A 19,766-nucleotide genomic window follows, 5' to 3' on the forward strand; every position below is an offset into this window, starting at 1 on the left:
AGCCAAAAACTAAGTGAGTATGACCGGTTACTGAAATCAATGCTAGAAAAAGCCCTTAACCTCTCTCTCGATGACCTACAGTGGAAACAAGCCTCTCTTCCCGTAAGACTTGGGGGCCTCGGAGTTCGAACAGCAACGCAAATCGCTGTTCCAGCCTTCCTGTCCTCCTTATCAGCATCCGACGACCTTGTGAAGGAAATTCTACCTGCCCACTTACATCAGCTGGCAGGTGTACATGATCCCAATTTTACACGCTGTGCCACAGAGTGGGCCTCTCGTGCAGGCCAATCACCTCAACCACCATCCCCAAAATCCCACAAGCAATCCAGCTGGGATGGTCCCATTGTAGACCAAGTTGCTGCAGAGTGCCTGGGTGCTGCAACAACACAACACGACATTGCTCGCCTCACAGCAGTAGCAGCACCACATGCAGGGGATTTCCTGTTAGCAACCCCAATGTCGGCAACTGGCACGCGTCTCACACCACACGCCCTCCGAATTGCTGTGGCCCTCCGCCTTGCTGCCCCAATCCACACCAGATATAGGTGTATTTGCGGCGAGGTGGTGGCTGACAGGTACGGTCACCATGGCCTACTCTGCCAAAGCACAGGGGGATGGCACTCGAGGCACAGTGAAGTTAACGACATCATCAAGAGGAGCCTCACTACAGCTGGATGCCCAGCTGAAAGAGAGCCCCGTTACCTAACGCCCCGTAACTCTGATGCTCTTATTGGTCGCCCGGATGGTATCACAGTGAACCCCTGGAAGAATGGCAAGCAGTTGGTATGGGACTACACGTGCGTATCAACCCTGGCTAACACCTACATTAACCTCAGTGTTGCACAACCAGGTGGCGCTGCCACCCACAGGGAAGCAGCCAAATCCCGTAAGTATAGAGAACTGGATCACCACTACAATTTTGTCCCCATTGCTTCTGAGACGCTCGGCGCCTGGGGTAAAAGTGCTACCAGTTTTTTGAAGGAACTGGGTTCTAGGCTCATTGAAACAACAAGGGACCCGAGAGCTGCAAGCTTTCTTTTCCAGCGCCTCAGTGTGGCGATACAGAGGGGAAATGCGCACTGCATCCAGGGTTCCTGCCCGCCATCTGAGGAGCTGGAGGAACTCGACAACCTATGACAACCATCTTTGTAACCCATATGTAACTCCTTTTTTGTAACAAAGTTCAAATAAAGTAAATATATATGTGTACATACAAAAGAATGGGGGTGGTAGGAGAAGATAATATTAGTGTTCAGTGAGAGACCACAAGGTCTCCTCTGAATACTTTTTATTTTCTTCTCCGAGGCTATGGGTCCCCACATTGGCACCAGAGGTGGTACCCTCACAAACTTTAAAAAAAAAAAAAAAAAAATTATATATATATATATATATATATATATATATATATATATATATATATATATATATATATATATATATATATATATATATATATATATATATATATATATATATTATTAAATATGACCGAAAAAGTAAGATTAATAATTCTAACACGAATTTTCTCAATCTTTCGTACATTACGCTTCACTGTTGGAGGTAAATCAAAAATCAATTTTTTTTTTTTTTATTTACCTCCAACAGTGAAGCGTAATGTACGAAAGATTGAGAAAATTCGTGTTAGAATTATTAATCTTACTGTTTCGGTCATATTTAATAATATATGTCTACAGGAAAGACTGCTACCAAAATATACTAATATATATATATATATATATATATATATATATATATATATATATATATATATATATATATATATATATATATATATATATATATATATATATATATATATATATATATATATATATATATATATATATATGTCGTACCTAGTAGCCAGAACGCACTTCTCAGCCTACTATGCAAGGCCCGATTTGCCTAATAAGCCAAGTTTTCCTGAATTAATATATTTTCTCTAATTTTTTTCTTATGAAATGATAAAGCTACCTATTTCATTATGTATGAGGTCAATTTTTTTTTATTGGAGTTAAAATTAACGGAGATATGTGACCGAACCTAACCAACCCTACCTAACCTAACCTAACCTATCTTTATAGGTTAGGTTAGGTCAGGTAGCCGAAAAAGTTAGCTTAGGTTAGGTTAGGTAAGTTAGGCAGTCGAAAAACTATTAATTCATGAAAACTTGGCTTATTAGGCAAATCGGGCCTTGCATAGTAGGCCGAGAAGTGCGTTCTGGCTACTAGGTACGACATGTATGTGTGTGTGTGTGTGTGTGTGTGTGTGTGTGTGTGTGTATATATATATATATATATATATATATATATATATATATATATATATATATATATATATATATATATATATATATATATATATATATATATATATATATATATATATATATATATATATATATATATATATATATATATATATATATATATATATATATATATATATATATATATATATATATATATATATATATATATATATATATATATATATATATATATATATATATATATATATATATATATATATATATATATATATATATATATATATATATATATATATATATATATATATATATATATATATATATATATATATATATATATATATATATATATATATATATATATATATATATATATATATATATATATATATATATATATATATATATATATATATATATATATATATATATATATATATATATATATATATATATATATATATATATATGTCGTACCTAGTAGCCAGAACGCACTTCTCAGCCGACTATGCAAGGCCCGATTTGCCTAATAAGCCAAGTTTTCCTGAATTAATATATTTTCTCTAATTTTTTTTCTTATGAAATGATAAAGCTACCCATTTCATTATGTATGAGATCAATTTTTTTTATTGGAGTTAAAATTAACGTAGATATATGACCGAACCTAACCAACCCTACCTAACCTATTTTTATAGGTTAGGTTAGGTTAGGTAGCCGAAAAAGTTAGGTTAGGTTAGGTTAGGTAGGTTTAGTAGTCGAAAAACAATTAATTCATGAAAACTTGGCTTATTAGGCAAATCGGGCCTTGCATAGTAGGCAAAGAAGTGCGTTCTGGCTACTAGGTACGACATATATATATATATATATATATATATATATATATATATATATATATATATATATATTGTGACGATAATCTCCTTCAAGAGATTGAGCCTGCTCTTCCCTCCAAAATTACGTCTTCACAACTATATAAAAGACTATGGAAGAAATGTCCAACAACGACAACAAACACCAGCAAGGCTTGCCAGGGTGAGCAGAAACGTATGCAACCAGCCACCTGTTCGAACTCCAACCACCAAACTACCCGTTGATCGCTACGACTCCGCTGATTGGTCGCCGGTCTGGCTGCACCTGCCTCGCCCCCCCCCCATACTACCCGATGTCTGGGGTCGCCCCAACATCAGTCTTCAGAATGTTCCGTGCTTTCGTAGCCAGCACACCTCCCAGCTAGACTCTAGAGTGTACTGAGAGAGGTGGTGGCTTTAAGCCAATATTCCAGCACCTCCCACTTACTGTTGTATTGCACTTCTTGTTATTTTGCCTTAACGTAACTTTTCATTTTGTCATTTAAGTATTCTTATTCTTTTGATTCATTGATTTTATTATAAGAATTTGTTTGTGCATTATTTTCATGTTTTGATTTATTTAACGTAATTAAAATTTCATTGTTAAAGTTTACTTGTGTTTTGTGTGTCTTCTCCTTACCTTACCACAGACGAAGTTCCAGTTTTCTATTTTTTTTTTATAACTATGTGACGAGGCCATACCCCTAGCCTTAAACAGCCGAACACCAACGCGTTACCGTCACAAGTTTTATGGGGGCCTGTCCTAGGAGCTTCACTCAGGTACTGGTGCCAAGTGGTAATTTATGGTAAGCGTATTTAACTTTGTTAACGTAGCTTTACTATTTTTCATTCAATTTCATTTTTTATAAGGTGCGGTGTATTGTGCATTACGAGAGTAACATATAGTGAAGGTGAGACAACTTTGGATTACGTGGTGACTGTAGGCCTCAGTCATACTCTTAATTGGTCATCTCTCCCTCCATGTTATTACTCGTATTTACCATCTATGTCCCTTGAATATTTCTCATTCTGACAGATCATCATATTGGTACCCTGGTACTGTGGTCTGCCCCGGGTCAAGAGTACCCAATCTTCTGCAATCTGACTGTAGGAGGACAAAGAGGGCCATAGTTCCTCTAGCTCGAACTTTAGTTGCTGAATTGGGACCTCAGCAGCAGTTCTCGTCACAAGTTGACACCTCGCACCCCTACACGTCAGTCAGAGATGATGATACATACAACGGTAGGGAATTAGCTTATTTTTTCAGAGCACAAAAGTTCGCTAATTCTGTAAGTATCATATTAAATTCAGTAGGAAAAACTTGCTTTATGTCCTATAGAGACTTGGCAAGGTATGCCTACATCCTTGGACTACCAATTTTACTTTTGAAGCATTTAACTGTTTCATTTGTTTTCGAAACTTTGTTTCATTTGTTAGTAGGATTTTCTTGCCCTTATTCTCTTACATGAGTACCGGGTACAAGATTTCCTGCGCCCTTGATTTAATTTAATCATTTAATATCTTTCACTTAACGTTAATTGTTAAAGATCACACAGGATAGGTACCAGTTGCCACGTTGTCCTGTTTCTGACATTTCATTATTGAACATTCGTGTACCTTTATTTGCTAATTTCACCATGTTTCGTCTCCAAACTTTCCGTGCAAATCCAGCAGGTGAAATAGGGACTTTGAGTCGTGCCAAGAGGACTGAACTACAAACTCTTGCACATGAGTATCAACTAGAAGTTCCCTACCAAGCCAACAAAAATGACCTACACAACCTGTTGCTGGATTACTATTTAGAGCAAGGTAAGATAGACTCTGAAACTCATGAAACTTACTATATTGCAGAGAAAACTGACTTGGCAACGATGAAACTTAAACTAGAGCTGGCCAAGATTGAACGTGAGCAGCAAAGAGAAGCAGCTGCCATACGAAGGGAAGAACACGAACGCGAAGCCGCTTTGAGGAGAGACGAACAAGAACGCGAAGCTGCTTTGAGGAGGGAAGAACAAGAACGAGAAATCACCCTCAGAGAACGTGAAGCTGCCTTGAGGAGAGACGAACAAGAACGTGAGGTTGCACTACTCCAGGAGCGGGAACGAGTACAGCTTGAAACCAAACGACGCGAGTTGGAGATGCAACGCGAACATGACAAGCAACAAGCGACTCTGGCTCTAGAGTGTCGTCAACGCGAAATCTCCTTGGAAACTTCACACTTCACTCAACGCCAACAAGCTACTGCCAATCTTCCCGTCAGTTTTAATATATCACATGCAAGTAAGTTAATGCCATCCTTTGTAGAAGCAGAAGTTGATGTGTTCTTTACCACCTTTGAAACCCTCGCTAATCAACTCAGTTGGCCTGTCGACCAATGGGCAACACTTCTCAGAGTCCATCTTACAGGTAGAGCTGCAGTCACACTCAGTACTTTGGCGTCTGAGAATGACTACTACACTCTGAAACAAGCAGTGTTAGACGCCTACCTACTTTCCACCGAAAGTTATAGAAGGAAATTCCGTGACCACCTGAAGGCAAGTACCACTACCTTCCTCGAGTTTGCTAACACGAAACGGAGGTATTTCATGAAATGGCTGGAAGCAGCACATGTCTCTACTTTTACAGAACTCGTCAACCTGATGCTTGTTGAAGAATTCTTGAGACGTGTGCCGCCTCCTGTCCGCCTCTACTTAGCAGATAAAGAAGAAACCGACTACCTGAAGTGTGCTAAGTCGGCTGACACTTACAGCCTCATCCACCGGCTGACACCTGAACCATCCTCCAGTAAGAAGTCGTGGTACAGTTACGAGAAGGTGAGCCCCGATCAAGCTGGTTCACAACTGTACTGCAAGTATTGTAGACTCTATGGACATACCATAGACAAGTGTGGTAAGTCTCAATACAAGGGAACCACTGACCAACAACGACCCAAACCCACTCCTCCTAAGTCCGGTAAGCCTGTGATGAATGTTGGTGTTGATGTTAATGATCTTTCTCTTTTCAGTAACCACCTGTATACTGGAACTGTCTCTGCCAACGGTTCAAATCCGGAGGGACGTTTCAAATTGAAGATCTTGAGGGACACAGCGGCTCTACAATCAATCATCTTGAAGTCGGCTGTGCCCAACATAGTCTACACCGGGGAAACAGTCTTCATCACTGACCTCACTGCTACTACTCCATACCCTCTCGCCAGAGTCCACCTGGATTGTCCCTACGTGAACGGGGAAGTCCAAGTCGCCGTCAGGGAAAAGCCTTTTCCCATGCCTGGAGTGCAACTTCTCCTAGGCAACGACTTGGCAGAAGACCTGCAACCGACCAACCTGATCGTCATGGACAAACCCCAGGTGTGTAACTCTGTGCCAATAAATCCTATTCTCGAGTATGTTCCAGCAGAGGTTCAAGAGAGTGATGAAGTTTCTCCTCCGGTTCTCGTGACCACCCGTGCACAAGCCGCACGTCCACAGCCAGCTGACTCTACTGCCACCGCTGTCCCTCAAGACCCTCAGAAACTACCCCCGCATCTGACCAAGTTGGAGTTCCGTAAGTTGCAGAGGGAAGATCTTACTTTAACACCATTGTTTTTCCAGGCTGAGACTCAACCCGACAGTATTCCTGGGTTCTTCCTAGAGAACGACTTGCTCTACCGCAGATATAGACCCAGTAAACTGAAGGAGGAGGACGATTGGGCCAACACCGAACAACTTGTGATTCCCACCAGCCTGCGGCCCACTATTCTACACCTGGCCCATGGAGCATTCTCCCACTACGGCTTCAACAAGACTTACCATGGGATTCGCCAAGACTACTACTGGCCAGGTATGGTAAATAACGTCAAACAGTACGTAAAACAGTGTCATACATGTCAGATGGCAGGCAAACCGAACGTCTCCATTCCCAGAGCACCACTGATTCCCATACAGGTGCCTGCGGAACCTTTCCACAGACTCATAATAGACTGTGTCGGTCCTTTACCTCGGACCAGTTCAGGTAACGCCTACATCCTAACCATCCTGTGTCCTACCACCAGATTTCCCATAGCAGTTCCAGTGAAGAACATCACGGCTGCTACGGTTATCAAACATCTATTGAAGATCTTCACTCAATACGGATTTCCCAGGGAGATTCAAAGTGACTGTGGCACCAACTTCACCAGTGATCTCTTCAAAAGGACACTGGAGGAGTTCAACATCAAACAGGTATTGTCCAGCCCCTATCATCCTGCTTCACAGGGTTCTCTTGAACGTAGTCATCAGACCATCAAAGCACTCTTGAAAAAGTTTTGTAGTGAAACCTCAAAGGATTGGGATAAGCAGATTGACCTAATAATGTGTATTTTCAGAAGTCTCCCCAATGAGTCCCTAGGAGTATCTCCTTATGAGATGCTCTACGGCCGTAAGTGCCGTACTCCCCTTAAGGCTTTCAAAGACTCTCTCAGAGATGCCACCTTCAGTGAGCATCAGAATGTGCCCCAGTTTCTTCAAAACCTTCAACACATTCTAGAGAGAGTCCACCGCTTTGCTCATGATAATCTATTGAAAGCCCAGGTGAGAATGAAGACTCATTACGACCAGACCAGCAAAGTAAGAAAATTCAAGCCGGGAGACTTCGTCCTTGCTTATTTCCCTATCCCAGGTTCACCTTTACAAAACAGATTTTCAGGACCCTACTGCGTCAAAGAGTGCAGGAATAATAATAATTATGTGATAGAGACTCCTGATAGGCGGCGGAAGACCCAGCTGTGCCACGTCAACCTCCTGAAGCAATATAATGGTACTCCTCCCACTGTCTTGACTAATTATTCCACATTCACAGAACCCTACATCCACAGTGAGACCTTCCCAGCTTCTCCTCCCGAAAGCACTGACAAGGAGTCGGCGCTTTCTAATTCCGAAATCCTTAATGATCTTCCCAAATGCTTTCAGGATAATAATCGTGCTCCTATGCCCTCTTCTAATTCCACTCTCACCTCGTCAGATAAGCCCTTCATCCTCCATGTCGACGCCAATGGTACCGACGTGGGTGGTGTCGTGATGCAGCAACGAGGCGAGAAGAATACACCTGTCAGCGACTACTGCTACAAGGATCTACGGAACAATTGGCAAGGAGCTACTCTTCCTCATCCTGAAGCTTCAGCACTTCACTCCACACCTGAAAAGTGCTCGGTCCACCATCAATACGGACCACACCACCCTACACCTCCTGCAGCACGCCCACTTCTCATCTCAACGTCTTCTACTATGGGCTTGCTACCTGCAGAAATTCAACCTGGAGACACGCTATACCAAGAGTCTGACAACATCTTAGCCCATGATCTCTCCAGAGTTTATGAAGTAGAAGCAACTCCATCCATTACTCCACCACATAACGACGTACTTCTTCCAGAACCGCAGGCTTCGGGGGAGAGTTGTGACGATAATCTCCTTCAAGAGATTGAGCCTGCTCTTCCCTCCAAAATTACGTCTTCACAACTATATAAAAGACTATGGAAGAAATGTCCAACAACGACAACAAACACCAGCAAGGCTTGCCAGGGTGAGCAGAAACGTATGCAACCAGCCACCTGTTCGAACTCCAACCACCAAACTACCCGTTGATCGCTACGACTCCGCTGATTGGTCGCCGGTCTGGCTGCACCTGCCTCGCCCCCCCCCCATACTACCCGATGTCTGGGGTCGCCCCAACATCAGTCTTCAGAATGTTCCGTGCTTTCGTAGCCAGCACACCTCCCAGCTAGACTCTAGAGTGTACTGAGAGAGGTGGTGGCTTTAAGCCAATATTCCAGCACCTCCCACTTACTGTTGTATTGCACTTCTTGTTATTTTGCCTTAACGTAACTTTTCATTTTGTCATTTAAGTATTCTTATTCTTTTGATTCATTGATTTTATTATAAGAATTTGTTTGTGCATTATTTTCATGTTTTGATTTATTTAACGTAATTAAAATTTCATTGTTAAAGTTTACTTGTGTTTTGTGTGTCTTCTCCTTACCTTACCACAGACGAAGTTCCAGTTTTCTATTTTTTTTTTATAACTATGTGACGAGGCCATACCCCTAGCCTTAAACAGCCGAACACCAACGCGTTACCGTCACAATATATATATATATATATATATATATATATATATATATATATATATATATATATATATATATATATATATATATATAAATAAGGTTATTTGATTGACAATCAAATACCAATCTGGCCTTGCTGAATACAGAGAACATATACGGCATACATAAGACGTGATAAAGCTCCTATATTATTGGGACCGTCTCAACTCCAAATGTACTCACTAGAAAGGACACTAGAAAGATATCAAATAATATACACGTGGAAAATACTGGAGGGCCAGGTACTAAATCTACACAGTAAAATAACAACTTACTAGAGTAAACGATATGGAAGAAAATGCAGAATAGAACCAGTGAAGAGCAGGGGGTGCCGTAAGCACAATCAGAGAACACTGTATAAACATCAAAGGTCCACGGTTGTTCAACATCTTCCCAGCGAGTATAAAAAAAAAAATATTGCCGGAACAACCGTGGACATCTTCCAAGAGAAAACTAGATATTTTTCTTCAAGAAGTGTTGGACTAACCAGGCTGTGGTAGATATGTGGGTTTGCAGGCCACTCCAAGCAATAGTTTGTTGGATCAAGCTCTCACAGGGCAAGCCTGGCTTAGGGAGTAGAACAACTCCCAGAACCCCATTAAGCAGGTATCAAGCAGTTGAGAAAATCTTGCTAAATAAACTTCATTGAATTCTATGACAGGATCACAAAGACAAGAGAATGAAGGATAGGTCAATTGCATTTTCCTAAACTGCTAAAAACTTTTGATACTGTTTCACACAAAAGATTAATACACAAGATGTATTTTTTTTTTCCCCAATTTTTTTTTTCATTTTTTTTCGGGCGGTTTGCATCAAACTTACACACCTGACTGTACGTAAGCCTATCTGTAAGGATGCCAATGTTGGAGAAAATTGGTTGATGTCAACCTCAGCCACAGATTTTAGAACCTTTATTCATTTCTTTATTCATTCATTAGACTTTATTCATTTGTTTTTTTTTTCAATTGACAAACATTTACAAAACTGATTCATTTTTTATTCAATTTACATGAAACTTATACAGTATATGTGGAGGGCATGTCTCTACATTTGCATGTTTTCATTTTTCTCTAAGTTCATTTATTGATTTTATAATAACAATAAACATGCCATATTTGCATAATTTTTGGGGGGAACTTTGAACATATGTATTAGGAAAACTAAAGATGTTTTGGAAATTCTAAAACACACAATCCTTTATTATATGCTAATGTGTCAGAAAAGTGTCACAATAATTATATCTGAAACGTGTGTTCTGAAGTGTAGACTTGAAAATGTGTAAAAAAACGTTGAAAAAAACAAAAAAAAAATCTCCCTTTCTATTTACGCTGCAATACTGAAACTTGGGACAATTTCAGCACTTTTCATATACAACTAGTCAAATAATATTGGTCGACATTGAACAACTTTTCCAACACCACTCTAATGCCTCTTTAAAAAGAAATACATGAAACCATTAATGTTGAGAGGGGTAATTATCATGCTCAGCAAGAACAGCTAGGATGCTAGGGATAAAGAACTAGGTCTCACTCCCCATAGTCAATAGGTAAGCACTGATAAACACTTCCTCCTCATCTAATCATTCTGGCAATTATAACACCACTATTACTGTGTACACAAATTACCTTTAATGCTCCTGATATTTATGTGTAATATACTGCCATCACAAGCACAGCCCTCTACAGCCTTGCTTGTGATGACAGGGATAATTTTTTGTTTGTGAAATGATCTCTGATGGCAATTTACAAACTGCATTTTAATTCTTTCTTCAGTGATTCCCCCAGCACAATATGACCCTGCAAAATTCTTGAAAATGTCCTGTGGCACCATGTTGCATGTCATCTTGATTGAGTGCACAATCCATAAAAATGGTACAGGCTGTACAGGACAATATTTTAGGCTCGGGTGAAAAAGTAACACACACATTTACAACATTTATGAACAAATTTTAAATCTTGTTATGCAATAAAACACGTTTTTATTTCAAGTGAAGAAAACCATCAACGAATAAGTTTTAAACATAAGTTAATAACTTATGAGTTTACATTCAAATAGGAATCCTGGATGCTTAGTGATCCTTATATTCCATTTCCCACTTAAAACATGGTAGAGACTTGCATGGGGACAGGCTAGATTCATTCACAATCCTATCCCCTTTCCCTACCTCAAGAAAATATAGTTTTCTTAATGCTAATCAACATACCTGAAGTAGTGTTCACTTCTGGCTGAGGCTCAGTCATTTCAGCAGGTTTTTCACCTGGCTCCTGATTCTCAATGAATGACAAAAAACTATTCATATATCCAGGCTTACTGGTCCCATTAGACATGCCTGAAATAAAAATGTAAACAAACAATCTATGAATCATTCAGTAAAGAGAAGATCCAGAATTGTTTAATGCTGAAAGCAGGATTGAGAAACCATGAGACTATAAACGGGATACGTTTCGATCGCATAAGTGTAATCACAAAAGATATCTTCGGGCCAGAATATCTCGGAATACAAAGAAACACCAACATCAGGGAAGACTATTTATATTTACTATATATTGTATAATATATTCTTCAGTACTGTAATATTAAATTTGCAAGATGGGTAGCAACACTCAATTTTCTTCCATTCTATTTGATTGTACTGTACAAGATTCTATACACTGTCAATGTTATTTTCTTCCTTGATGAAATTGATTAACACTTGCCGAGTGTGTCACTTTCAAGAATACAGTACCACTGTTCCCTAATCTGAGCAAGTCTGGAGTGGGGTAATTCAGAAATGAGTGAATCTGTTTACAACACAAATTCTTAGTGCAAAGAGGCACCTCAAATATGCACAAATTGTCATTCCCCCACACTTTCCTCATGTGACTCTCTAAGCTTAAACTAAACCTTAAGCTTAACTTGCTTTTACATTCCTGCACCATAGTTTTTCTGAAGCATCCAGCTTCTGGTAAGGCTCAAGAAACCCTTAAAAAGAAACCCAAGTCATTAAACTGACAGGTGAGAAAAATGAAATTCTGATGAAGATTTTAACAGTAAGAATTTGCCTTCACATCAGGCTGCATCTATAGAGGTTACCTTTTGTTGGCTCCTAAAATCAACACACACTCATCCCAGTCTCTTATCAGGCCTAGTGCTTGCAGCCTGAATGAATCATAGTCTGTTTGAGCAGGTATCCTTTGGAGGTGATTATCAAGTTCTCTTTTCAACACTGAGAAGTCAGCTAGTTATACACCTTATTGTTTAGAGGAAGAATGCTGAAAAATCTTGATGACAATTCTCTCTCAGCTTACCTATTAGACCTCTGCTTTTCAATGGGGCTATTTTGCACATCCTGCCATGCTTTTCTGCCCACACACTAGAGGAATACAGGCTTAAAATTTTAAGCAGTCCCAATAATTTAGAAGTTTTATTGAGTGGATTCTGGCAGTAAAAGATCTTTGCATAGTCTTCAGATTGCCCATTTCTCAAACTTTCAATGGGGCTGTTACTGAGCAACAATATTCTACCCATAGAGGGAACTAGTATCTTAAAAAGTACCATTAATGGTCTGGCATCATGTTTGAAAGGTTCGTTAGCCAAAGCTGTCATTTTTCTTGCAGTTGTGACAGCTGTTTCATTGTGTTCCCTAAAAGCTAGGTCTTCCAACATGATTATCCTCAAATATGTATACAGTATTGTTTTTTCCCTCTAGTGTGATTTGGCTGCATTTTATATGCAGTTTCCATTTTGATATTTCAGTTTCTTCCATAACACAGAAGCTGGAATGTATGTTCAATAGACATTTTTTTCCATGGCCCATTGAAAGACCTGATTTACATCAGTTTGGAGGTTTGCTGTGTCCTTGATATTGTCCACTAAAAAATATTCTAATGCCATTTGCAAAAGACAATACATTACTATACTTTGTGATCTCGTCAATGTCTGAAAGGAAGATGAGAAGTAGTAAAGGACCAAGCACGGAACCTTGGAGGACCAAGCTTTTCACAGTGGATTATCTGGATTGACTCTTACACAATGAGTTCTGTTCATTAGGAAATTAAAAATCCACCTTTATACTTTACCAGCCGTTCCTTTTGTGCATTTTTTGTGTGCAATAATACTAAGGTAACACTTGTCAAAAGCTTTCATGAAATCTGTGCCTATCACATCAGCATTTTGCTTGTCTTCCATGGCAGACATTTAAAAGTAACAGAAAATCAAATCAAAAGAACCTTTCAAACAAGAGCTGCCATACCAATAGTGATATTTTTCACAATACGAGTGCTCTCTAGAGTGGAATATTGTTACACAATAACAGCTCATTCAAAACAAGAAATTGCTGACCTGGACAATGTGCAAAGATCTTTTACTGCTAGAATCCACTCAATAAGACATCTAAATTATTTTGACTGGTTAAAAATTTTAAATCTGTAATCTTTTAGAGTGCAGGCAGGAGATACATAATACTCTTGGAAAATATTAGGGGGACTAGCTCCAAATATGCATGCAGAAATAGCGTCACATGAGATCAGGAGGCATGGCAGGATGTGCAGAAGAAACAAGAGCTATGAGTAGAGGTTAGGAGCATTAAATATACCAAAGCTATTAGATATGTAGTAGAAAAAGAGGCGACATGATCACTATATACAAAATAGTAACAGGTACGTATCAACAAAATTGACAAAAAAAAATTTGTTTTAAATTGCAACATCAAGAACAAGAGGAAATAGGCTCAAACTATGGAAACAATGCTACCAAAAAACAATTTAGAACATTCACTTTTGCAGAGTGGACAACAGCTGGAAACAAGTAAAATGAGGAGGTGAAGGCCAAAACCAACAGTAGTTTCACAGCGTCATATGACGAGACTAAAAAGACAGAACACCATAGGCATAGCTCTCATCCTGTAACTATAGATACCAGTACATGCATAATGGCAAAAAAGAAGCTAAAACTAAACATCACCAAAGCAAAACGTCTAAATGAAGGTAGGAATGTGGAAGATCTCATTTTTTTTACCCACAAGGTGATAGGGATCAGAAAACCTGCAAAATGGAGCACAGAAACAAACCAACAATATCATTTAAGGAAGGGTGAGTGAAAGAGTGAAAGGGAGTGGGAACATGTTCCTGAAAATCATATATACTGTACTAATATACAGTAGATGGACGAGATAAATACTGGACCTAAATGATATAATAAAGCTTAAGATGCCAGAGACTATATATACCTTGCATTGATTTTTGGGATCAACATCCCTGTAGCCCCGGACTCTGCCCAGGCCTCCTGGGCAGTCAAGTCTGGTCAACTAGGCTGTTGGATGCGAATGCTTGCAGCCTGATGTACGACTCCCAGCCTGATTGATCAGGTATCTTTTGGAGGTGTTTAACAAGTTCCCTTTTGAACACCGTGAGAGGTCAGCCAGCTATGTGAAGTGAAAGTGTGCTGAACAGTTTCGGGCCTCTGATGTTAATAAGAGTTCTCTCTCTCAGTGTACTTGTTACACCTCTTCTTTTTCAATGGGGTAATTCTGCACATCCTGCCTTGCTTTCTGGTCTCATGCGATGTTATTTCTATGTGCAAATTTGGAACCAGTCCTCCTCCAATTTTTCCAAGTACTGTACTGTATAAATTATTATTTAACTCTCCTGATAATACAATGTAATATCTCCCGAGAGATATTAAGTACTGTACTGTATATCTCTACAAAATTTGGATTTAAACATTTTAATCGGCCTCAATAATTTAGATGTTTTATCAAGTGGAGTCGAGCAATAAAGTATCTCTGCAAGCTCACCAAGTCAGCAATTTCTCCAGCTTTGACAGGGGCTGTCACTGTGCAACAGTATTCCACTCCCGAGAACACTAGCATCTATAAAAGTATCATCAGTGGTATGGCATCTCTTGTTTGAAACTATCTCATTATCCAACCTGTCATTTTTCTTACAGTGGCAACAGGTACTTCATTGTGTTCTTTAATGGTAAAGTCTCTTCTGACATGATTACACCCAAAAGCAAGAGTTATGAGGAGAGGTTAAAGGCATTAAATATGCCAAAGCTAGAAGCTAGAAGAAAAAGAGGTGATGTGATATAAATAGTAACAAGAATCAACAAAACTGACAAAGAAAAATTTGGATAACTGCAACATCAAGAACAAGAGGAAATGTATTCAAAGGAAACAAAGCTGCTGAAAAACACATAGAAAGTTCACTTTTGCAAACAGTGGTACAAGATTGGAACAAGTGAGGTGGTGGTGGAAGCCAAAACCGTCAATAGTTTCAAATTTATACGGCAAGAATACTAGGTAGACTGGACACCACGAGCATAGCTCTCATCCTGTAACTACACTCAGGTAATGACATAAGCGTGCACATATTTCAGGCTTGTATCCCCCCCCCACCCATCCATCATGGAACTACTGACCTTCCACAGGATGCAACCCCATAACAAATGCTAAACTCCTGGGTACCTATTTACTGCTACATTAACAGGAATCAGCTAAAAAGAAACATGACCAAGCATCTCTTGCCCTGGGGTCCAACCCCGGAGTCTGAACTTTGTAGTTGAGACCATAGCCACCGTCTGCTAGTCCTTATGATATCATGAATGTTTTGCTTATAAATGAAAAATGGCTGAACCTTTATTTCATACATTATTTCTGTCATTCACAAAAAAAATTATCAAACTTTCTGGGATGCCTTAATGGAGTCGATGAATATTAAAGGACCTTCAATACTCTTGCCCCCAGGGTATTGTAGAATACTGAAAGGGGGGCCTGATGGCTGAGTGGACAGCGCTCGGGATTCGTAGTCCCGAGGTTCCGGGTTCGATCCCCGGCAGAGGCGGAAACAGATGGGTCGTTTCTTTCACCCTGATGCCCCTATTCACCTAGCAGTAAATAGGTATCTGGGAGTTAGACAACTGCTACGGGCTGATTCCTGTGGGTAACAAAAAAAAAGGTCTGGTCGAGGACCGGGCCACGAGGTCGCTAAGCCCCAAAATCTCAATATAGCCTCAAGATAACCCTACACCTGTACCACAGTGAGTACAATGTTTAGTCTTGCTCTGTTTCAAATTAATCTTCCTACCAAACCAAAGATGCTAATCTATATACTGCACACTTAAAAAAAAAACTTGAAAAGGGGAAGGGGGGGGGGCAATTCCCGGCACTTTTGTAGCCTTGCAGCACCCCCACTACACACCCCCACACACCTGTCACCTTCAACCATGTCCCTCCCACTATCATTATTTTGAGTGTGTGGGGGGGGGGGATCAACAACAGAGAGATCAGGTCCCAAACATGTTTAACCCTGTAGCACAGCACCCATCTACACACCTACCATGCCCCCCCCCCCTCCCCGCCTCCCATGAATACAGTGGTTGCAGGTTTGTAATGCTCTTTCCCCCCCACAACCATACAGGGGTTGAGAGGAGGGCAGGAGGCAGGGAGGGAGTGAGTGGACTGCATACGAGAAAGTAAAGAGAAAGGCGAGGCTCCAGATACATGTGGAACCCTGCGGCATCCCATCACACACCCGTCCCCCCACACACACACACCTGTCAACCCTCCCCCTCACTATCGTAGTGAGGTTAGGGAGGAGGTAGAGAGGGGGTTGAGGGGGAGGAAGAAGAGGAGGAGGAGGGGGTGAGAGAACCCCTCCCCCCACCACCACCACCAAACACACACACAGACCAAGACGCCGCTGCGCCAGCCCGCGCCACACACCACCACCACCACACTCTTACCACAGCCCCGTCAACACACCCACCACCTCCTCCTCACACACACCACAACACTCACCCACCACTGCCACCGCCGCCCCACGTCAACACACACACTACAGGCCCGCTTAAATTGACCTGGAGTGGGCCCTCAAGGCCTGGGAGAGAGAGACAGGGAAGAAGCCTAACCCACCTACACTCCGCCTCCACCACCTCACTACGCATCTCCGGCCCTCGCCAACCACCGCGGCCGATGACCGCCTTCAAGATGGGACTGGTTGCCAACAAGAAAGCACCCATGATGTCCACATAGTCACAAAACGGAGACAAAACAGAGAATGGAGTATACGTACCGCTGCTCATGGACGCCATTTTCAAGTTTAGTTTACAGCGCGCAGGGCCACCTGGTGGCGGCCGACTCAACTATCGGTGGCGCCATTTTCAAACCCAGACGCGTGCCTGCACGCCCACTCTCAGCCCACGCCCACACTTACTCTACACGCACATTCTATACCTCGCTAACTTCTGTTTCAATATCAACATTTATTTATTTTTTCAAAATTTATTTTAATTTTTAGACAAATATTTTTTTTACATCAGGGCTAACTACGTTGCCGCGTTAAATACTCTAAAAATAGAGTTTTTATCATAGAATAATTTAAAAATGTTAGTGAATATTTTTTAGCACTACCTGCTTAATTAATTGAATGTTAAAACATATAATGTGAAATAAGCCGACAGACGCAACTTTACGAGGATAAATCTTAGGGTTTAGAGATTCATGTTTCGTTATGTCCATCTTTACTCATGATCAAACCACTCAAATGTTGCAAAACCTACATTACTGACCTGAAATGTTCTTGTCATATGGGTCTAGAGCCGTTACTTTACCACGTGCAGAGCTATCACGGGTATACCGCTAGCCGCATACTAGATAATTACTCTCACATACCGGGAATATTCTTGCTTCCTTACTTTTATTCAACAGGGTTATATTGGCGGCAATATTGCAACATTCTTTATGGATCAATAAATCATGTTGCAGGACATGTTTACACACACACATCTGACCAAAGAGCCAGAGTTCAGCCCCTGCAAGCACAACTAGGTGAGTACATGACGTCATGCCTCATGGAAAAATTGAATTCTACTGTCAGGCAACAAAAATCTGGCGTGAAAGAGAGAAGTGGGCAGACTGCAAATTTTTGGATTGTCAGAAAGCCTTTGACACAGTACCACACCAGAGACTAGTGCACAAGCTGGAGATGCATGCAGGAGTGAAAGGGAAGGTACTCCACTGGATAAGGGAGTACCTAAGCAACAGAAGACAGCGAGTCACCGTGAGCGGGGAGGTCTTGAAGTGGCGAAGCGTCACCAGTGGAGTCCCGCAGGGATTAGTTCTTGGACCTATACTGTTTCTGATATATGTACATGATCTCCCAGAGGGAATAGACTCGTTCCTCTCATTGTTTGCAGATGACGCAAAAATTATGAGAAGGATTAAGACAGAGGAGGATAGTATGAGGCTACATGATGACCTAGACAAACTGAAGGAATGGTCCAACAAATGACTACTAAAGTTAAACACAAGTAAATGTAAGGTAATGTAACTAGGCGGAGGAAATAGGAGGCCAGACACAGGATACCGAATGGGAGATGAAGTCCTTCATGAAACGGACAAAGAGAAAGATCTAGGAGTTGATATCACGCTGATGTTATTTTTTTATATGGGCTCCTGAAGCCCATATAAAAAAAATAACATCAGCGGCATATGCAAGGCTGGCTAACATCAGAACTGCCTTCAGAAACCTGTGTAATGAATCCTTCAGAACCTTGTATAACACTTATGTAAAACCACTCCTGGAGTATGGAGTAAAAAGAATGGAACCCGTACATTGTCAAGCACAAAGCTGTAAAAAGTTCAGAGAGGAATGCCCGTGTGAACTGCACCTCACGTCGCTGGAAGATAGAAGAGCTCGGGAAGACATGATTACCACATACAAAATTCTTAGGGAAATAGACAGGGTAGACAAGACTGGATTATTTAACACGGGAGGCACACGCACAAGGGGACACAGTTGGAAGCTGAGTACCCAAATAAGCCACAGAGACATTAGAAATAACGTTTTCAATTCCATAGTAGTTAGTAAATGTAATGCACTAGGAAGTGATGTGGTGGAGGCTGACTCCATACACAGTTTCAAATGTAGATATGATAGAGCCCAGTAGGCTCAGGAATCTGCACACCAGTTGATTGACAATTGAGAGGCGGGACCAAAGAGCCGAAGCTCATTCCCCGCAAGGACTACTAGGTGAGTACAAATAGTTAAGCACTCAGCCGAGTGAACACCTCTGGGGTCGTAGTCCTAGGGGTCAGGGTTCGATTCCCGGTCAAGGTAGAAACAAATGGGTAGTTGCTATGTCCTGGGTCGTCTGTTCACCTAGCAGTAAATAGGTACCTGGACCTTTGATAGCTCTTGCGGACTGTGTCCCGGGGACGTGGTGTATGAGAGAAATATATTATTAAGTAGATATGAGAGAAACAGGCCGGGAGTCAGTTTCTTTCAATTGATGTCTCTGCTCAACTAGGAGCATATATGTATTGTTACAGTTATCACCTGCATAGCAGTAGATTCTGCCTGTTCCTTACCACCTACGAATCAGCATGCTCCAACTTCAAGACTCAGCAGCAACAACAATATGTGCCACACGTATTGTCTAGGCACGCCCCCCCCCCCTCCACCATACCTTCAGTGAGAGACAGCCCATCTGCCGTCTAGCCAGCGTTCCCGACACCATACAAACTATCGTGATGGTAGTTATCTTGCCG

General features: G+C 40.9%; 1 protein-coding gene across 4 annotated transcripts in view; it reads right to left on the minus strand.

The window, feature by feature from the left end:
• Positions 1-17,345, minus strand: part of LOC123762658 (glutamine and serine-rich protein 1) — a 54,582-nt gene extending 37,237 nt beyond the window's left edge. For 3 of the 4 annotated variants that reach the window (XM_045749301.2, XM_045749303.2, XM_045749300.2), the window contains exons 1-2: positions 17,290-17,345; positions 11,442-11,567 (exon numbers count right to left, since the gene is read on the minus strand). In XM_045749301.2, coding sequence (XP_045605257.2) covers positions 11,442-11,567; positions 17,290-17,308 — 145 coding nt within the window. In that variant the 5' untranslated portion in view covers positions 17,309-17,345. Of the gene's footprint in view, positions 1-11,441; positions 11,568-17,129; positions 17,269-17,289 lie in introns of those variants that run through there. The other variant, XM_045749302.2, reaches the window with a different exon arrangement.
• Between the last annotated feature and the right edge of the window lie 2,421 nt (positions 17,346-19,766).

Source organism: Procambarus clarkii, chromosome 27 (assembly GCF_040958095.1).
Source record: "Procambarus clarkii isolate CNS0578487 chromosome 27, FALCON_Pclarkii_2.0, whole genome shotgun sequence".
NCBI classification, from domain to species: Eukaryota; Metazoa; Arthropoda; class Malacostraca; order Decapoda; family Cambaridae; genus Procambarus; species Procambarus clarkii.